Source organism: Cololabis saira, chromosome 22, assembly GCF_033807715.1.
Source record: "Cololabis saira isolate AMF1-May2022 chromosome 22, fColSai1.1, whole genome shotgun sequence".
In the NCBI taxonomy this organism is placed as follows: Eukaryota; Metazoa; Chordata; class Actinopteri; order Beloniformes; family Belonidae; genus Cololabis; species Cololabis saira.
In genome coordinates, this window is record NC_084608.1 from 18,048,800 (window position 1) to 18,069,235 (window position 20,436).

Genomic DNA, 20,436 nt, shown 5'->3' on the forward strand with positions numbered 1-20,436 from the left:
TTTAGAAAATGTCACTTTTTTTTTTCTTTTTTTCTAATTTAAAAAACAGAAATACAGACTATTCTAATTAAAAATAAGCCATAAAAATATGTCAAATGTGAGATATTTTACAATTTCATGGAAATTATGAACTCATTCTGAAATTGAAGGCAACCGCACAACAACACAAAAACAGCTGGGGAAACATCTTGCAACCAAGTTGATTAACTGGCACGAGGTCAAAGGCATTGTTTAATATAAAAAGTGCTTTGTTGCTGTGGAAACATCTCAGAACCAAAGATGGGCTGAGGTCCACCAAACTAAACATGTATTAATTTAAAGACAATTTAATGTTAAGACTTTGAATATCTTATTTTGATTCCCATATTGGGGCCGTCCTTCTTGTTCTTTGTTCTTTTAGCCAAAGCACTGTTGTCACTTTATCTTATCCTGTGTTGTTGAGTGTATGGTTTTAGATTGTATGAGGAGGCACTCACTGTGAACCAAATTTACCCAAGGGTACTATAATAAATCTATCTATCTCTTGATTGATAGTGAATAATACTGTATGTTAAAAGGATTCAGAGAATCTGGAGAAATCTCTGTAAACTGGGGACTAGGGTGAAAACCTGTGCTGGATGCAAGTGATCTGTGTCCCCTCAGGTGGCGCAACATTTGAAACAGGTATGGATCTGTTATGGAAATCACCGTACGGGCTCAGGAACACTTCAGGAAATCTCTGAGAACACAGCTCGCTGTGCCATCCCCAAACACAGGTTAAAAGACACAGCCACCCTCCCTGGGCCACTGCTTTTTTTTTTAAATAAACTGAAGCAAAATTGAAAACTGTCCTTTTTAGAAACCATGGATGCTTTGTCCCCTGGACTAAAGATGAAGGTTAGGGCGCCATCTGGCCGGACTCTGGTCAAAAGCCTGCACCTCTGATGGTACAGGGATGCTACAGCACATACAGAATGAGCAACTTGCACATCTGGAGGGGAAACATCAATGCTGAAAGATGTAATAAACAGTTTCAGAGCACCCAATGCTCCCATCCAGACATCTGTTTCAGGAAAAAGACCTGTGAAGAACAGACTGTACACCTTTATACAGTTTCAGGTTACATTCCTGATTGGAGCTGCAGATGGGGTGCTGAGTAATAATTGCTGATGTATTGAACATTGTATAATGATGGTGACAAACAAGCTCGTCTAATATCTTTTGATTGATTGGTGGTTCTCACAGTTTGGTATCAAGTTGAGATCCCTGACAGATCCTTGTTTGGAAAGCCTTAGCCGTTGGTGGGTCCTCCTTTTAGCCCTGACGCCCCAACCAGGTAACCTGGAGACTGTGGCGTCCTCTAACGTCTTCTGAGTGTGATGCATCAAGTTTCAGATTTGTTTACAAGGTCAATACAGACACAGCCGATATCTATATTGACCTACTAGAGTCTGGGCTTTGCAAGGTCCCTTTAAACAAGGAACATGTTTCTCACTTGAACGTAATTAAAGACATCAGGAAAGATTTAATAGGTAAACTAAATAGAAACAACTCCTTATAAACTTTATTAATCAACTTTGTATTTACATATACATACATAATCTATCAATTTTGATATGAAACATTGGTATTTACAAAATAGCTCTTGGGGAAAAGAAAGATTCTGTACAATGCAACCTGATAAGTTAGTAAATTACATTAGTAAATAACTGTGCAGAAGGTTTTATAACCCAAAAATACAATGAATTCAAGTTCTCAACCTCAACTTCATTTTGTTTCACCACCAGTTGGTTTAACCAACAATTCAACAAGGAGCTTTTAAGGATCACTTTTCCACGTCTCCATAATTGAAATCAAATATTTTTTTTGAAAAATGTACATACATACATGATATCATAGATGTCAAAGAGAACCGACTGTGTGAACTTGCAAACAACAAAAGAAATAAATAAAAAAAAAACAAATCACCATTCATCAAGTAATTTAACATTGAAAGAAACAACATACTGTATTCCAAACAGAAATGTAATTCTTTGCTCCAGAATGACACGGCATTCAGACTGCGGCTTGGATCGGTCACACAGCCGAGCTGCCGTCGTGTCCCAGGATGTGGCTGATGTTGTGGGCGGGACGATTGGGCTGCTTGCTGGAGTCTGCAGACGACGTGTTGGAGAGGGACAGCAGGGGAGACATGGGCATGGCCGAGCCGTCGGGGGGCATGCCGGAGGCGATCTCGGGAAAGAGAGAAGTGAGGCTGAAGTTGGATATATGAGGGGTAATCCCAGACGAGTTGGTGATGGGCATAGGGGGCATGTCTGGAAGCAAGGGGAAGCTGGCCTGTCCAAACCCTACGGGGCGAGGCGGGGAGAGGATGGAGCCGAAGCGGTTGTTGAGAGGAGCAGCACTGCCCTTGTCAGTGCTTGGACTTGTAAACATTTGGTTGGGGAAGTATTGTAGGGTGACATCGCTGGGGAGGCTGGGGTGAGCAGCTGGGGAATAGGAGGGATAGAAGGAGGGTAAAGTGTTCTGGGGCTCCACGGGGAGGAGAGACGGCGTCCGGGAGGCACTTGGCTGGCTGACTGGAGGGATGAATGTAGAGTTTGCATTGATGGGAGGTGGGGGGTTCATCCCCCCCTCGGAAATAAAAGGAAAACCAAAGTTTTGTGTCAGGTGTTGATCCCCGACCAGATTGTTGTCGCTAGGAACCTGCGCACCATCGGGCATAAAGCGCACGATGGTGCTGCGTCGCGCCTCTCCTCCGGATTGCGGCCGGCCCAACAGGACTCCTCCTCCGGAGGGCAGAGGCAGGTGGCCGTCGGGCTCGAAGGGGTTGGTTGTCCTCACAGAACCGGATCGAGACCGGTCACCGGGTCTCAGTTTGGTGGGCTGGGTATCCCGCCCAATATGACGGGAGTGCTGACTAACAGCAGTGAGTGTTCTGGAGGCTGAGGAGCGGCCCGGCTCAGAGCTGCTGTGAGGGGTCGGGGGGTGAGAGAGACCCGCCCGCACGCCTGGGCCAGTGTGCAAATTACTACTGACCTGAGGAATGTGGCCCTTGTGTCCTTCTGCAAGTCGCATAACCGGGGCCTTCTGAGACGGGGGCACGCTAGGACTGGACGCCTTGGCCTGGATGTCTCCTGAAGAGCTTCCAGGCACACAGCTGTAGTCCATGCTGACCGGGGGACAGCACTGCACGGATCTCTGGTGGCTGTTCTGCTCAGAAATGTGCGGCGACAAGAGGCTCTGCATGAAACTTTGGTGACAGCCGTCTTGCTCCCGAGGAAGGGCCGGCCCCACTTGTACTCCCTGTGGGCCGGGATGAGCTCCGTTGTAGCCGCCACGATTTCTGCCATCTGCTGCGGGACCGACAGCCATCCTGAAGCCTCCCTGCTGCTGCCCCTGAGGGCCCCTTTGAGAAGCAGGCACCGACTTGGGGGCCATATCGCTCCCACGAGACACCTGGGCCTCAAAACTACTGAGCTGAAGTGTTCCTCCTCCTCCTGCCATTGTCTTGAAGGGTGGACACTCTGACACGCGCTGCACATCGGTGGAGCCTGTGTGGTCTGAAGTAAGGCGGTTCTGAGGGTTGTGTGCAATGCTGGCCTTCCCTCGCGACGTGTCCAGATAGCTGCGGAGGTCCGGCTGCTCCTGGGTGGAGCCGCGGCCAGGCTGAAGGTGGAGAGCCATGCGCTGCTGCTGCTCACCGGTGCTGGAGCTTTTACCAATAAGTGCTTCGGCAGAGTAGTTGGACACGCGGTGACGTTCCTGCCGAGACGGGGCACAGGCAAGCTCGGATGAACGAGACACTGGGTTACTGGGAGGGGGGATGAGCTGCTGCTCCAGACTCCTGGAGCTCATCATCCTCTGCATAGCATTATGGTCCTGACCCGGACGAGAGAGGGAAAGAAAAACAAAACCAATATTAGTAACCCATGGTTCATTACCCTAAAACAATGGCAATAATGTGCTATAAAAGTAATCTGATAAACATGTTGCTAATGAGTTTGTTTTCTCATTGATTTGATTTTGAGTGATTGTGGTAAGTTACAAATGCAACCAGACTCTCCTTTAGATCTTGAGGAGCTTTCACATCTACAGTCTTCAATATCTTTAAACACAAATTTATTTTCCTGCTTGGTGCGGTTCATTTCTTCTAGTAAGAACACAGTTATCTCTGGTGTGGGCAAAAAAAAAAAAAAAAAAAAACTAAAAAAACCCACACAGATCAAGACCTCCAAAAAGAGGTGCTGTCAATCCAATATATCTAATAAACTCTTGTGCCATCTGCCTGCTGAGAAAGCATAACATGACCAGCCTATTATCATATGTTTTGGGGCCGTGGCGTATTGGTAATTTTTATTCCTGCAGGATTATAATTGAGCTACATTGTGTAAAAAAAAAATTAACAAGGAATCTGCTGATGTAAAACATTTCAAAACAGTTGCTTCTTGCTAGTGATAGCCACAGCTATCATACTAGACATGCCACGAGAGGTCATTTCACCCTGCCCAAACCTAAAACCAATGCACTAAAAGGAACAGTAATGTACAGGGCAGTTACTTACTGGAATATACCGTACTTCCAGAAAATCTTATTTCAACTAGTGGCAGAGTTGGCTTCAAGAGGAGACTAAGAAAGGAATTTCAAAAGAAACTGGTTGTTTTAGATTGTGTCTAATGGTTTTAGCTTATTGATTTAATTGAGTTAGGTGTTATATAAATAAACATATTTTCTTGTTCTGCATTTAATCTCAATTCTTAGTATTTTATTTTGCTGAAGTTTTGTGACGTTTCCGGTTATTTTCACCATTTTTAAATTTTCTTCTATTGAAATACATTTTTTTGTTTTTGTTTTTGTATTTGCCTCATTTAGTATGCACTTATTTATCTTTAGTTGTACTTGGATTTATCTTTAATCTATCTGTTTTTGGTTGTTATTTGTTTTTTTTCATTTTCGTTTTTTTCATTTAGGAAAATTCATTTTCTTTTTTGTCTTTTTTTCTGCTTATTATTATCTTTAGTTTTGATTTGTTTTTGTTTTTTTTGTCTTGTTTTTCTTTTTAGTTGTTGTTCTTTGTACTTGTTTTCTATTTTGTTTTATTCTGTTTAACTAACATTTTATATTGTACTGTAAAAGTTTTATAGAAATGTATATTTGTACTGTTGGACCCCAGGAAAAATAGTGGCTGCTGAGGCAGCAACTAATGGGGATCTGAAATAAATAAATAAATAAATTTCTACAGGTTGCAGGAGTCTTAATTTGTGCCTCAGAACAACCCCTGTGAAATAAATGTATGGATTTTAATTTTATTGCTTGGATTCACTGCTTTCTTGTCACAATTGCCACTTTATAACCTAATTTACAGCTCGCTCCAACACAGTGGTGCATGTTTGTTTTCCCTGCGAACATTAGCACATATACAGTAAAACTTAAACTCTAGTTTGGTGTCACCGACCTTGAGGTGGTCCTGCTGGACAAGATGGTTGCTGTGGTGAGCTCTGGATCCCGGTGCTTGGCCTTCACAGCTCTTGTCCTGGTGTCTGAAGTGCTGCTGCTGCTGCTGCTGCTGGATCTGCTGCTGCAGGTGCTGCTGGTGTCTGGAGTGGGAGCTCTGCTGTTGCTGCAACTGCTGCTGCTGTTGGTGTTGCTGATGCTGCGTCTGGGGGGGTTGTTGATGCGCCTGCTGTTGGTGCTGTTGGGAATGAGACTGTTGATGTTGCGTTGGCTGCTGATGCTGCTGTGATTGTTGATGGGACTGCTGCGGATGCTGCTGCGACTGCTGCTGCGCGTGTTGCTGATGCTGAGTCTGCTGCTGATGCGGGTGCTGCTGAACTCCAGACTTCTCCAGGTGATGCTGTTTCTGCTGCAGGCCAGCAGGTGATCCAGTTTGACTACCTCGGACAATTCCCCGCTTCTTCTGGACATGATGCTGCTGCTGCTCCTGTTGCTGCTGCTGCTGTTGCTGCAGAGCCCTCTGGTGTAGCGAGTGGCGCTGTGCAGGGTCTGGCTGCGTCAGCTGGTGTTGCAGATGGTAGAGATGGTGTCTCTGCTGCTCTTGCTGCTGCTGCTGCTGCTGCTTCATGTACATGTTTCCTCCCAGATGCTGAACAGGCTGACTTACGCTGTGCTGCGGATGGCCTTGAGGCAGATGGAGCACACCTGCCTGGTTCTGGTCCGGAGGTCCTTGAGGAGGGCAGTGGCCCTCTGTGGGCCGAACTACTGGAGTTGTGAAGGCGTTTGTGGAGAAGAGCGGAGCACCACTTTCAGAATTAATCCTCGCCATGCTGACCGAGGACGTGGACGGCAGCTGCCCCATCATCTGACTGTGATCCGAGGCTTTCATGTCAATATGGCTGACGGCGTTAATTGGTGTAGGGCAAGGCTTAGGCCGTTTGCCTGTGTTCAACATGACTTCCTCTGGGGCCAGTCGCTTTGATATGATCTTCCCTTGCCGCTCAACCCCAGACTGAGCCCTCATTAATGTAGTCTTTAAGGAGGTGTATTCATTTGCCTGGGCAGCACCTGAGCAGGGTGAGGCGGCATTGTTTGAAGATTGGGATATATGAGCAGCGGTTCCCAGAGGAGAGGGAACTGAGCCCTGCTGACCAGCGAGACTAGGGGAGCCATGGTAGGGTTGGTGGCTGGAGCTGGGTCTAATCAGATTATTAACACTGAGACTGGCCACGGTCCCACTCTGGGATGTGCTCTGAGCCTGAGGAAGAGGCTGAGATTGTGAGAATACAATATTTTGAGGATGTCTGCTTCCATTTGGCACCTCAACAACAGGTTTAACCGGTCCAGAGTCCATGGGTTTACCAATTTTACCCTGCTGCCCAGCTGAGCCCCTTTCTTTACTGGCTGATGCTGGTGAGGTTTTGGGGGAGTCCCATGTGGCTGTAGTGGGGTTGGCTGAAGACGTGTTGTCCCCAGAACAGCCTCCACTCTTTCCCCCAGAGCTGTCCTGTTCCAGCATGGCCAACGCCAGCATCTCCGCCTGCTCGGACGTGAATGTAAATGTTCCAAAGGAGCCAGATGACGCACCGATGCCGTGTCCACGGGGAAGCATCGATGCAACGGAGAATCCTCTACCAGCCCCGGCTGCAGTGGACAAGGGGGAATCCGTCTGTCTGCTAGTCGGTATAGGGTGCTCCATGACTTGTTCATCCAGGTTTGTGTATACCTGTTGAGACTGGGGAAAGTACTTTTTAACTGGAGCACTAGAAGTGGCTGTCATCAAGCCGTCTCTCTTTGTCGCTGTGGAAGGCCTCTCCTCTTGATCCTTCCTGTCATTTCTAATAGTCTGAAGGGGTTTGACTTCAGCAGGATGGCACGAGGAAGCGTTGGGCACAGTCACCTCAGTCTGCTGCGTTAAAGCTCGTGCAACAGCGGGCCTTTTCCTTAACTCTGAACTTGCCGTGGAGGTGGTGACAGAGCTCTGGGCGGCAGAATACACCGGTGCAGGCGATGACAGTCCCACAGTTGTGGAAACAGAGGATGAAGTCGTTGGCTGGGACGGAGGTTTACTACATGGTAAGAGGCTTTGGTTTTTAGATCCTTGGGAAAGACACGGCGTCACTGTTTGAGTGGTTTGAGTTGAAGATACTGTTGTAGTGGGTGTAATACTGCTGTTATAGACATGAGTTAGACATGCAATGGAATCTGCTGCAGAGGTGTACTGAGACTCAGCAGCACCGGCAGAAGTAGCAACCGCTCGGTTTTCTCTAGAGACAGCAGTAGTGACAGCTGGCTTACTCTGTACTGTGCTGATTGCTATACTGGTAAATGGCCGCTTACCCTCTGGAATTGAGACTTTGGTTACAGTGGAGTTGTTGGCAGAAACGTCAGCTGGTTTGCTCTCAGCAGCCAAAGACGTGCTACCTGGCGGTTTGACTGATGCCGTACCAACAGCCGTAACTGCTGTTGAGATAGTGTTAGTAGGACTCAATATTAAATCACTCTGAGATGTACTGACGGAGGTTTTAACCTCTGGGTGAGACTGAGTAAGTACAGCTACATTACCGGATGAACTAGCATCACTCGTTTGCTGTGTGCTCTGTGCTGAAGTAACACTGGTTACAGTTTCTCTGTTATCCGTTGTTGTGGCGGCTGTGGTACAAGTAGGGTTAATATCTTTGACTTTGACAGCGGAGGACTGTAAAGCTTGAGTGACTGCAACCTGAACCGTCTGGGTTTCTCCTCCCGCACCTGTTGCCTTGACAGGAACAGGAGGTTGTGCCTGACTGACCTCTTTCTTCTTGGTAGATTTAGTCCTTTTAGCTGCAGCTCTCTTTGTATTTAAAGCTGTGCGGAGCCTTTTTCTTGACAGCTTAGAGGCAGTGACAACGAGCCCTGATGTGACTGTGTTCACACAGGGAACTTGCAGCTGCTGGGCAGGAACTGCAAGTGTGGCTCCAGAAATCGGTGCTGCTAGAGGAGGTGGCGGCTGCTGCTTTTGCTGTATCACTGTTAACGGAGCAGGTGGAGGCTGACAATTGCTCTGGGTGGAAATGGTAAAAGGGAGTCCCTGAGAGATACTCTGGTTGAGACTGCTAAGGGCGCCTAAACTATTGAGGGCCACATTAGTTGTTGGTTCCTCCGTGGTGGTGGGCTGCACCAGCTGGAGAGTACTCTGTCCACTCTGGGAGCTGGATTTGTCCGAAGTTGTCATGGGCTGCAGGGCAAACACCTGACCATTCAAAGTGATAGTTTGCGGGGTTGCAGGAACAGGCGGAGAAGAGGTTGTCTGGGTAACCTGAAGGGACTGATTTACTTGAGGAAGGGCTGGGCGAGGGAGAATGTGCACTAGCTGCTTTCCTCCAACACTCTGTAAGGGACTGGCAGAGACTGAACACGTTGTGGGAGTTTGAGTGGACACAGCAGATGCTGCAGCAGGAACCATGCCACTTGGGGGATTCTGAGGAGTAGATGTAGCCTGATTAGGTGCTTGGATTATAACAATATGTTGACACGGTGTCTGGCTATTAATTTCCTCCCTCACAACGGGCTGGGCAGGGCAGGCACTGGCCTGCAGGATTACAACACTTGGATTGTTTGTGTTCTGAGATGCCGTTACACCTGTAGCTGTTGCTCCAGCTGGGTTGACCTGCAGCACCTGCATGGTTGGGAGCAGAGGAAGCACGGTGGCCTGCGGCTGTGGCACCAGAGCTGGCTGAGGCTGTGGGATGAGGGCTGTTGGGGGATGGGGAATCAATGAAGCCGGTTGAAGTACAGTAGGTTGTGGCTGAGAAACAACAGCGGGGTGGGCCACCACAGCTGGTTGTGGTACCATGGCTGACTGGGGCAGAACGGCACACTGAGGTTGGGGTGCGAGGACAGGCTGAGGTTCTGGCTGGGCTTGAATGTGACCTGCAATGGGTGCCGGCTGTACATGCACATGTGGTTGCATCTGTATTTGAATAGGATGAACAGATGGTTTGGTGCCAACAGAACACACAGTCACCTGCTGGACAGCTTGGGTGGTGCTGCTGACTTCTGGAGTGGGGAGACTCTGGCAAAGTGGTTGCACTGTGTTTCCTGCCATCTGCAATGTTGTCCAGGTAGTCTGCGTGCTGCCTGCAGCCCCAGCCCTTAGAAGGGCTTGGCAGCTAGGTATAGCAGTGTAACTTACAGTTCTAATGGCGTTGTCCTGTGTGACCCAAGAACAAGCCTCGGAAGCTATTGCCCGGGTTACAGTTTGGGAAAATGCAGGGTGTGTGGATACAGGCACAGCTGGGCTTTCATTGGGAAGCTGTGAGGCTGACGTAGCTGCAGAGGCTGCCGGCTGCGCTTGGTGGGGCAGAGATGTGGTAGCGGCAGGTATCTGGAGAGTGATGTAAGATACAGAAGGTGGCAAAGTGGGGGCTGCAGCTGGCGTTTCAACCACACACTGCTCTATCATTGTAAGACCCGCTGTAGACTGATTAGGTGTGGCAGATGACCCAGGGATAAGTGCAGGGGTGGAGGAAGATCCATTAACATGCACCAAGGCCCCATCAACCCTTAATCTTGCATCAGCTGTTGGATGAAGAATTAATGTTTTGGAAGGCTGCTTACTCGGGCTAGTTTGTTGTCCTGCAGGACACATCACGTTGCCATTGGAGTAGACAAAAATACCCTTTGGGAGCTGATGAGTGGGGGGCACTTTTGCCACTTTGGCACAGCGCCTCTTGCCCTTCCAGTGGATAGTAGGGTCTTCCAGGAGGTTGATATCGTGAGCTTTGAGCAGCTCGATGTAGTTACCACTCTCCCTCCTCAGTTCCTCCAACTGACGTCGTAGCCGACGAATCTCCTCCGCTGCATAAAGATGAGAGAGGCACACTTTAAAGAGTATGTTTATGTAATCTGTAGTATCTGGTTATGACTTTCATAAGGATGCTGGTACGTAAACATCTCACACTGATTTCGGAAATATAACTGGATGAGGTCTTATACTAGTTTCAGTAAACACAGGTGTGTGAACATCTTATCCATATCTTAACAGTCCCTGATAGTTAAAAAAAAACAAATCAGACGACGCTAGTGAGCTTTTAGAGAGAGCTATATATATATATATATATTTATATATATATATATATATATATATATATATATATATATGCAACGAGCAACCTGGATGCTGTAATATCCATATAAAGATAAATAAAAATAACAGGGTTTCTTAAGAAACATGTAATCATAAAGTATTGTGATCAAAACTTAAACTAAATATTGGACACTGGAATTTTACTGTGCTTATCAATTGACACTATTCTTTACATCAAAGTCAGGTCAATGTATTCAGTGTTATCCAAATTACAGCAAACAAGACAAGATTTTGCACAAAATCCAGATACTTCAATCAAAAACTCCTGATCATAAATCAGTCCTTACATATGTAAAATTGACCACTTCAAAATCGCTATGATAGGAATAATCAGATTTCTTCATGTAAACACCATATCCTGTGCATATCCTGAACTCCTTGGCAGGATGGAAAAGACCTTGGAGAAGTCGGAAGCTCGGCTTGACAGGAATTGACCACAAATTCATCTGTTTGGAGTCGCCAATGATGACCCAGAGACTTAAGGCAGACGGAAAATTACTGGAGTCTGCCTGAGCCAAATGCAATTGTTGATTCTACAATCTGACCTTGACAGAGCGGCTTGGCAGGCCGCTCCAGTCACAATCTCCCTGGATGAATGAAAACAAGACTCTCTGCTCCCACTAGCCCTCCCCTTCCCCTCAGGACACCTGTGAACCTGTATCAGAAATATAACGAGCCGTCTGACATCAAGGACAATGGTTGAGGAGTAGCTCTGGGGCAGAGTTTACAAACTTACTGCTCACACACACACAGTGATAAATACACCTCCCTCATTTTCAACGCCTTCCCCGGCTCCTCTCTTATCAGTCCCCCCGACACAGTCACCAGGTACGAGCGCCACGAAGGCTGTGGCGCTCACTTGGATGTACCGTGCCGGGATCCCCCCCGGCCCCCAGTAACCCACCCCCCACACCCACATGCAAGTCTTCGTCATGATGTTGGTATGAGTATGTTGCTTTTCTGTGCTGAGGTGTTTTTTGCACCTTGACACCGTGTATTTATACACAGTGTGAAGATGCCTTTTTAACTTCCTCCATCCCAGTGTCATCCTCTTTTGGTAAAATGGCGCCTTATAACAACTATGGCGCCAACGGTGTTAACCGCAGTCAAATTCACTGTTTGATATGTTCAAACTTTGTCATTAAAGCTGATTCTGATTCTGATTCTGACATGCATACTTATGTACATGCAAATACACTATAATTCAAAAGGACACACACACTTTATAATCACATGTTTGTAAATTCAAGTTTGCTCAAACTGCAAGTCAATGAAATACAAATGTGCAAAGAGACAAATGTTGGACAGCTTTCAGATAAGATGCTATATTTGCTGAGGTTGAGGCACAGCACAAGAGAGAAGGGTGCACCAGTGCAAATCACATCCATGTCAGCTTTTAGGTGACCAAAATGCTTTCAAAGATGTGAGAAGCAAATATTACCAAGCTTTTTTTTTATTATTTGCTTAGATGGGTGATTGCTGTACATCTTTATGTTACTGAATTAAGCTCTGGCTTCATATGCATTGATGAGGAGTAAAAGAAGAGTTGCAGCAAAGAAGAGGAACATGTCTAGATTGATGATGTTTTTCAAAACAGACATGAGTTGGGAGACAAGTCAGTTTTCAGAGCAAAGCATAGCTCCTAATGCATCTTATCTAAAAGTCCCCTTTAAATCTTACCTTGGACACGATCCCCTCCTTCCAGAAGCAATGTATCATTTTGTTTCTTCAGTTCAGTGATGTAACGAAAAGCTTGGTCCAAAATCATTATTTTACTCTATAAATAAAACAGAAATTTTACATAAAAAGCAGGCTATCAATTTAAATTTCTGCTTGTCAATAAAATGAAAAAATGAAATGAAAAGTTCACCCCCTGCTTACCTGTTTAAATGCCTGAGAACACGGCAGAAGATTGCCAATACGGTTGATACCCGCATTGATTTTCTCTTTTCTGTGTCTCTCAACTAGAACAAAGAAACAAAAAAACTTAAATCTTCACAGGTCTTAAGTGCACACATCAACAATAAAATCATTACTCACTAACAAACAGGATTTTGATGAACATTAGATGACATTTCACCTGCATTGTGAGTTTCCTTGTTTTTCTTCTTTCTGCAAAAAAAACAACAATTTAAATCACTGCTTACAAACATCAGTGATCATACTGATAATTTGGTAAAAACATGTATAATGTTATACTCATGATCTTACTTGGGCTTACGACCAGTTGTCTGTGTTTCAGTCATCTCTGGCATCCTGTTTCAACAGTTGCCTGTCTGATACGGAACCAGCCAACTCATCAACGCGTCCGACACATGGACCTCAAACCCCTGCTGGGTCCAGCCTGCAAGCAAAGCGTCCAGACACATCCCTGATTCAAGGAATGTCGTGTAAACAGTAGAAACAGTACAACACCTAGTAGCAGTGAGTGTTTATGTGTATATAATGTACAGGACTGTCTCAGAAAATTTGAATATTGTGATAAAGTTCTTTATTTTCTGTAATGCAATTAAAAAAACAAAAATGTCATACATTCTGGATTCATTACAAATCAACTGAAATATTGCAAGCCTTTTATTATTTTAATATTGCTGATTATGGCTTACAGTTTAAGATTAAGATTCCCAGAATATTCTAATTTTTTAAGATAGGATATTTGAGTTCTCTTAAGCTGTAAGCCATGATCAGCAATATTAAAATAATAAAAGGCTTGCAATATTTCAGTTGATGTGTAATGAATCCAGAATGTATGACATTTTTGTTTTTGTAATTGCATTACAGAAAATCACAATATTCTAATTTTCTGAGACAGTCCTGTATATGTATACATACAAATACAGTACTAAGTTACACTTTGACACTAGGAAGCTCCATCACCAATACAGCTGGATGATGCTAACAAGCTACTGTAGACTGGCCGAGCAATAGGCAAAGATTAACTCATTATTCTTCAATTACAGCACAATTACAGTCTGTGTGATGATATATCCGTCCTACTTGAACATTAAAAGGTCGACAGCTAACGAAGTCCAGATAATTAACCCGTCACTTAAACAACCTGAGCAGTTACCTATTCAGCTAGCTAGTCATTAGCCCTTTTAGCTCAGCGTTTCCTACAGACTTATTAAGTAAATCAAGTCCGGGCTCATTCTTGTGCGGGCTAATACATCGGTACTTTTAGTGCAGTAATTTTCACCAACCTCTAGCCAGAGCATTTTGAGCAGTGCTTGCTCCGCTAACAACTCAGACATTGGATGCTAACTGGCAGCTAGCACAGCTTTCAACTCATCTCTCAAAACAATCTAAATCCGTGCAGTGGAGGGGGCGGGGCCTAAGAGAGGCGACAGCCAATAGCGTTGCGAGTTCCCCAGTTTCAGCCAATCACGTAAGGCAGAGCCTTTTGGAACGTGTACAGTTCTGTGCATATTAGTTCTCACCTACAGTCATGGTATGTGGTGAAGTCATTTGATTTGCAGTGTATACATATATATATATATATACATACACACACATGTATATATATATATATATATATATATATATATACACACACACACACATATATATATATATATACACACACACACACACAGGACTCTAAGAAAATTTGAATATTGTGATTTTCTATAATGCAATTACAAAAACGTCATACATTCTGGATTCATTACAAATCCACTGAAATATTGCAAGCCTTTTATTATTTTAATATTGCTGATCATGGCTTACAGCTTAAGAAAACTCAAATACCTGTCTCAAAAAATTAGAATATTCTGGGAATCTTAATCTTAAACTGTAAACTATAATCAGCAATATTAAAATAATAAAAGGCTTGCAATATTTCAGTTGATTTGTAATGAATCCAGAATGTATGACATTTTAGTTTTTTTTATTGCATTACAGAAAATAAAGAACTTTATCACAATATTCTAATTTTCTGAGACAGTCCTGTGCGCGCGCGACCACACACACACACACACACACACACACACACACACACACACACACACACACAATAAAACAAAATCAAAAAGCAACATTTTTTTTACTGCAAATAGTAATTCCTTTATTTAGACGTTAAAAAGTCTTACAATATAGAGCTCCAGAAAAGATAAAATTCTTCAAAGAAAATGAAAACATGCGTATACTACATTGGAGAGGACATAACTCTCCTTGCATGCAGAAGGGTCAGAGCTTCCTCTGGGTAATACGCTAGTAAGAGATCCCACCAAACTTCCAACTAGCAGGTAAGCTTGTAAACCAAGTGGAGATGTGTGTGTAACAAAAGATGCTGACTCAGGAAGGAAGTTTGAGGAGACCATTTTCTCAAAGTGGCTACATAATGTGCCAAAGGGGTTTAAGGCATTATATCTCAAAACCCTTATGTGTTTAGAGACACACATGCTCACACATCTTTAGTACACAGATCAAACGTAATGCCCAAATCCAAACTATTTAGCCAATCTAGTTATTTAGACATTCCTTACAGGACAATGCAGTGTATTTCTCAGAAACACTTCAATACTTTATAACTTTTTGCTTGGTTCCCTGACTTCTGATAATTTTTAATCTCAGTAGAAAACCCAGGAGAACCTCTGATCCATTTGCCATCTTACTGTAAAAAATAAGAACAGTTGAGGAGAATTAAAATAACAGCCTATGAAAATCAAATTGACTGAAAATGAAATGTGGTGATAACATATTCCCACCACCACCAAACCGTTAAACCTTCCTTATGCATGTACTGAGGGGAAACAATTCTGCTCTTCCCCTCTGGACATATGAATAAACTGGTCAGACTCAATTCCCGTGAATTTGAGGGTTCAGGTATTGAGAGAAGAGTTGTCCGTCCCACAGAGCAACTCCGAATAACACCCCAAACTGACCAACTGACTGTGTTTGTCAATAATGGTCTTTCACTTTAACTGCTTCAAATCAACTATTACCGTTTGCTTAACAAAGTAGATATGTCCCCGTTAGGTTTTATAACTGCATAAAAATAACTCAAACTGTATGATTTGGGGATAAAAAAACAACAAAAAACATCACGCCTTCACGAAGACCAAAGCTGTCTGAAGTTGGTGCTTTGTCATTAGGAACAACTTTAGGATTAACTTTTGTAATGTTTAATTAACTTCCAGAGGGAAGGGGGGAAGGCAGTAAAATAACAAAAGACCTTTGCAAAATAAATGCAGCAATTTTTATACTTGAATTTTTTTTTGTTTTAGCGTCCTTTGAAGAAACTGTCGAATGTGATGACCATGGGGAATTTGTCACAGTTCTGTTTCTGTGCTGGAGGGCACATGTGTGTTCTTTCAGGATGCTGTGCCTCTACTCTGTCTTCTGAAGCTCTCCGCTGGGTGGTGCACATGGACTGCGCAGGCTCTTTTGCAACACATGGGCGTCTGCAGGCTCTATCCTCTTGTAGTAATTCTTTTTTGTTTCGATGATCTCGAAGCCAAACTTTTGGTAAAAGTCAATAGCCGACTCATTGCTGATCTGCACGTGACTTTAGAAAAGAAAAATTAAGAGAGATATTTAGTCAATGCTTAGCACATCTGGATAAAATTGAAAAAAAAAAACAAAGAAAAAAATTCATGTACAGAATATACTGTTTACACTATTGATAAAATAATTCGATTAATTTATATTTTATGAAATAAAAAGTAATATTGACAGATACAGTTAACATATGCTATAAAAAATTACTTTGTGCTGCTCATGTCTTCATGTTGTGCATTTAGATACTCACAGATAAATGTTGTCAAACGTGCCATCTTTTTCACAGATGTTAAGTACATGATTTAGCATCTTTGTACCTGGAGATAAAATAAAAAGGAAAGCTAGAATTTAAAAAAAGAACATAAGATCCCCTTTTTTGTGCTTTTTTTGGAAGCGGAGCTTCTTACCGATTCCAAGTCTGCGGTAAGGTGCTAGACAGCCAAGTGTCATGATGTACAGTCTCTTCTGGTTCTGAGAGTGGTCCACTCTGCAGCACACAGCCCCCACTGCAATGTCATTGAAGTATGCTGCACAACAGAAACAGAATTAATGCAAAATATCTCCAACTAAGATATTCTTCAAGTCAAAGCAGTAATCCAGAGCTGGGGCTTTTAAAGTTTTCAGATCTATTACTGACTATTTTTGTATACTATGCCTGTAAATACATTTAATAAATGTAATCAATTGCCACAAGTATCATCATTAGAATGAAACACTACCTGTAATTATATTTATAATCTTACCCTCACAACAACCTTCAAAAATTGTTTGCAATTACCATTTTCTGAGTTTAATTTAAATGGGTGATCTCTTACCTAGCTTTGCAAGCTCTCCAACTTCCAGTACATCTTTATAAAACTTGTCATTGTAGCTGACAGGGAAGATGACTTGATTCAGGCGTTTCAACTGCTTAATGTTGTGGGGCGTAACGTCCCCCAGCTCGATCCGGCTACTGGAACAAGAGCAAAACGGTTAAATAGCTGACAAATTTGGATCATTATTGTCAACACTGTTCGATTCATGTAGTTTAAGATCATATCTGCAGATTAGACAACAGAGGGATTCAGCAACATTAAATCCTTTGAAACTGCCAACTTCAAATCGTCTTTTACTACAAAACAAGAAAACCACAGATAAGCAACAAAATGATTGTAAAAACAAAACAGCAAAACAAAAAGCAGACCACAATTATCTTGATGACACTGACAATTCCACACAAATGGCACATCTTATAAATTACATTTTCAGTCTACAAACAGCACAGACAATTTTGAGACTTTTGTAACTCATTTAACAAAACATATTGTAGGTTTGCCTCAAAAGAACACTCAAATGTGCCGTGTTGAAGGGTTCACTGGGGTATTTATAGGACGACTACATGCCCAGAAACAGCTTGTGTTGCTTACAAGGATGTACAGTAAAGTCCTGTGAAATCCGATGTGCATAATTACCAATGCCCATTTTTAGTCGCCCCGATGAAAATGTGCATATAAACTAGGCTTGCCACCCGTCCCTTAAAATACGGAATTGTTCCGTAATTGGGAATTAAAAGTTGCATTCCGTATTGAACCAATACAGACACATATTATGCTCTTATTTATTTATGTAATAATATACAGGTGAAGGTCGGAAAATGTGAATATATTGCAAAACTTAATTCGTAGTAAATTCAACTAAAGGTGAAACAAATATATTATTTCCCACTACATTCAAAGTGAGATACTTCAAGCCTTTATTTGTTATAATTTTGGTGATTATGGCTCACAGTTTATGAAAACCCCAAATGAAAAAAAATCTCTATATTATGAAATCAATAAACAATTCAATCATCAAAATAATAACAAATAAAGGTTTAACATATCTTGCTTTGCATGCAATGACACTATGTAATATATTAGTTTCACCTTTTAAGTTGAATTATTGAAATAAATTAACTTTTACACCATATTCTAATGTTCCGACCTTCACCTGTAGGTTATATTCTACATCTGGGCTGATGGACGTACACATCATGGGAGGATATTTAATTTGCTAGTATGGTTGGATGTCTGTACAGTCATGCAAGTTAAATGCTATTAAAGCACTTTAAACTTTAAATCAAAGCATTTAGTTTTTTCATATAAAATAAATACATTTCTATGCAGTTTAGAAGTTTTGGGGATGTCCCTTTTTTAGGGGTCTGCGTTGCTGAAATCGGAGCGTCCCTTATTTCTATTTCTGAAAGGTGGCAACCCTAATATAAACACTCATGTGAAAACGTGGAGCCCCTTCACGAAAAGTCAAAACAAAAACTAGACAGCCCGTGAACTAGTTTGACAGATCAAGTTACACTGAAGGAGCAACGATGTTCTGGACACTTTCTAACTAACACACGCAGACTGGGACTTGCCCTGCGTCTCATTTAACTGGCTTGGTAGTTAGTGTGTGACAGCAGCCTGCAGAAACCCCAGACCCGTCAGAACCCCAGGGTTTATGTTCATAGCTTAGCTAACCTGCCTTTACTGACTCAGCTCCCCATTAGCATTAGCCGCTTAGCTTAGCTTCTTTCAAACCCAAACCCATAAGCAGTTTAAGGTTATAATGATGTCCGTAACAAAGCCTTTCCAATGGCGGTGTTGTCTTTTGCACGTTTTCCTTCAAGATTAAATAAAAGTATCTTAGCAGCCTTAGCTCCGTCGTCTGGTGGAGAAACACACACGAAACTTTACTCGCGCTGAGACATAAACGCTCACACTCACCCTTTCATTTCAAACAGATATTACTCCTTGTTTTCGATTAGGTTGCAGCTTAGTGTTGTTTCTGGTAAAATGTATGAATTTGGACAGAGTTGGGGTCGGGGATGCCTCCCGGTTTACCCTCCACATGTAGCTCGGTTAGCTTAGCCGCCACACTTCTTCTACCACGACTGTGTGGAGCTCGTCACCTTTGACCCCCGCATGCGCACATGTGCTGGATTCGGAGGTCTTTGACCTGGGTAGCTTGGTTACTGTGACCGGAGTTTTGGCTCTCAGACTGTGGTCCCGACTCCGCATGCGCACAAATGCAATGTGGTAAGGGAGCGTTATGACCAGATTTTTGTCTTCCAGGCTATAATCCCTTTTTTGGGGTTTCGTTTGTATAGTTGCCGTTTTGTCACATCTAACTTGATGAACTTGATTGAAGATGAATGTATATATTAAAGTCAGTACACGCACTCAGATTTTAAACAATGTAATTTAGGGGTTTATGACAGTGGCGCCACCAGAGGGTGGCCAGGGGTGGCCATGGCCCCCCCTACAAATTTGCTGGCCACCCCACTTGCCTAAAAAAAAAAAAAAAAAACCACTTGCACATAGTTTGTCACATAGATTCTACTACTACTACTGTCATTTAGCAGAAGCTTTTATCCAAACGACTTACATCTGAGACACACACACCATGGAGCAATTAGGGTTAAAGCTTGAGTTATGGTTCTGCGTCAAACCAACGCAGAGCACACGCCGTCACCGTGATGCCATCGTGAACCCTTCGGACTTCTCCGTTCTCCATTTCTTTGCGGTGCAGTACCCCCCGTGACCGCTAATTCGTGATCTTTTCCTGAATGGTTTATCCGACTTTTTCCGGTCACAGTAAATCAAAGAGATAAGGACAACTATTGTGCAAAAAACCAAAACAAAAAAAATCACACATACACGAAAAAAAGAGCGCTGAAAGTTCACGACTGCTTCAAACCGGAAACCGGAAACCGGAAATGCGTTGCTACCAAGCGAACCAATCACAGCTCTCTCGGTCTGCGTGTGGTCTGCGTCGCCTCGACGCGTAGTTACAATTTTTGGGAGGTGCATGTCAGTGACTGCGTCAGTGATGGCGTGTGCTACGCGTACCACACGCCATAGGCACAGCGTCGTTTTGACGCAGAACCATACCTCAAACTTAAGGCCTTGCTCAGGGGCCCGAGGTGGTTCATCTTGGTTGCCATTCCTGGGTCCTCCAGACCCAAGCCCACCTATGTAGCCACTAGACTACCACCCCCCATTTCTATCGTCAGTTATGCATTTCATCCCAAATGCTTTGGGCCAAATGCACAGCCAGCCAGGCCCAGGAAGCCACTCTTGATCTGCCAGTCTATGCACATTTGACCATTAGTAACATTAAATGTAACACAATAAACCTAAGTATATCAGTAGGCGTTTCTTTAAGTATCTCTGAGCCTGTATACCACTACAGTATAATAAAATCCTGTAATGATGGATTTTAGTTTTGGTGTCCACCCCAAGAATTTAAGTGGCCCCATCTGGCCACCCCTATGAAAATTTTTTGGAAGTGCCCCTGGTTAACGAGAGCCAATGTTTAAATCAGGGGTGTCAAACTCGAGCCCCCAAGGGCCACTGTCCTGA

General features: G+C 43.4%; 2 protein-coding genes across 3 annotated transcripts; both read right to left on the reverse strand.

Annotated features, from left to right (window-relative positions):
* Nucleotides 1–1,503: 1,503 nt before the first annotated feature.
* Nucleotides 1,504–13,851, reverse strand: LOC133422988 (basic helix-loop-helix domain-containing protein USF3). Its single transcript, XM_061713061.1, has 7 exons — nucleotides 13,762–13,851; nucleotides 12,773–12,905; nucleotides 12,642–12,673; nucleotides 12,443–12,525; nucleotides 12,242–12,338; nucleotides 5,435–10,272; nucleotides 1,504–3,861 (listed from the first exon to the last, which is right to left on the reverse strand). Exons 2-7 carry the CDS (start codon nucleotides 12,814–12,816, stop codon nucleotides 2,056–2,058), a joined length of 6,900 nt encoding a protein of 2,299 aa, XP_061569045.1. The 5' UTR covers nucleotides 12,817–12,905; nucleotides 13,762–13,851; the 3' UTR covers nucleotides 1,504–2,055.
* Nucleotides 13,852–14,588: 737 nt separating this feature from the next.
* On the reverse strand, nucleotides 14,589–19,009 carry naa50 (N-alpha-acetyltransferase 50, NatE catalytic subunit). Of its 2 annotated transcripts, none has more exons than XM_061713528.1 (5): nucleotides 18,799–19,009; nucleotides 16,876–17,009; nucleotides 16,468–16,587; nucleotides 16,311–16,377; nucleotides 14,589–16,067 (listed from the first exon to the last, which is right to left on the reverse strand). In XM_061713528.1, exons 1-5 carry the CDS (start codon nucleotides 18,804–18,806, stop codon nucleotides 15,890–15,892), a joined length of 507 nt encoding a protein of 168 aa, XP_061569512.1. In that variant the 5' UTR covers nucleotides 18,807–19,009; the 3' UTR covers nucleotides 14,589–15,889. The 2 variants fall into 2 exon arrangements, with proteins under 2 accessions (XP_061569512.1, XP_061569511.1); XM_061713527.1 differs by having other exon boundaries at nucleotides 16,876–17,012; nucleotides 18,799–19,008.
* Nucleotides 19,010–20,436: the final 1,427 nt, after the last annotated feature.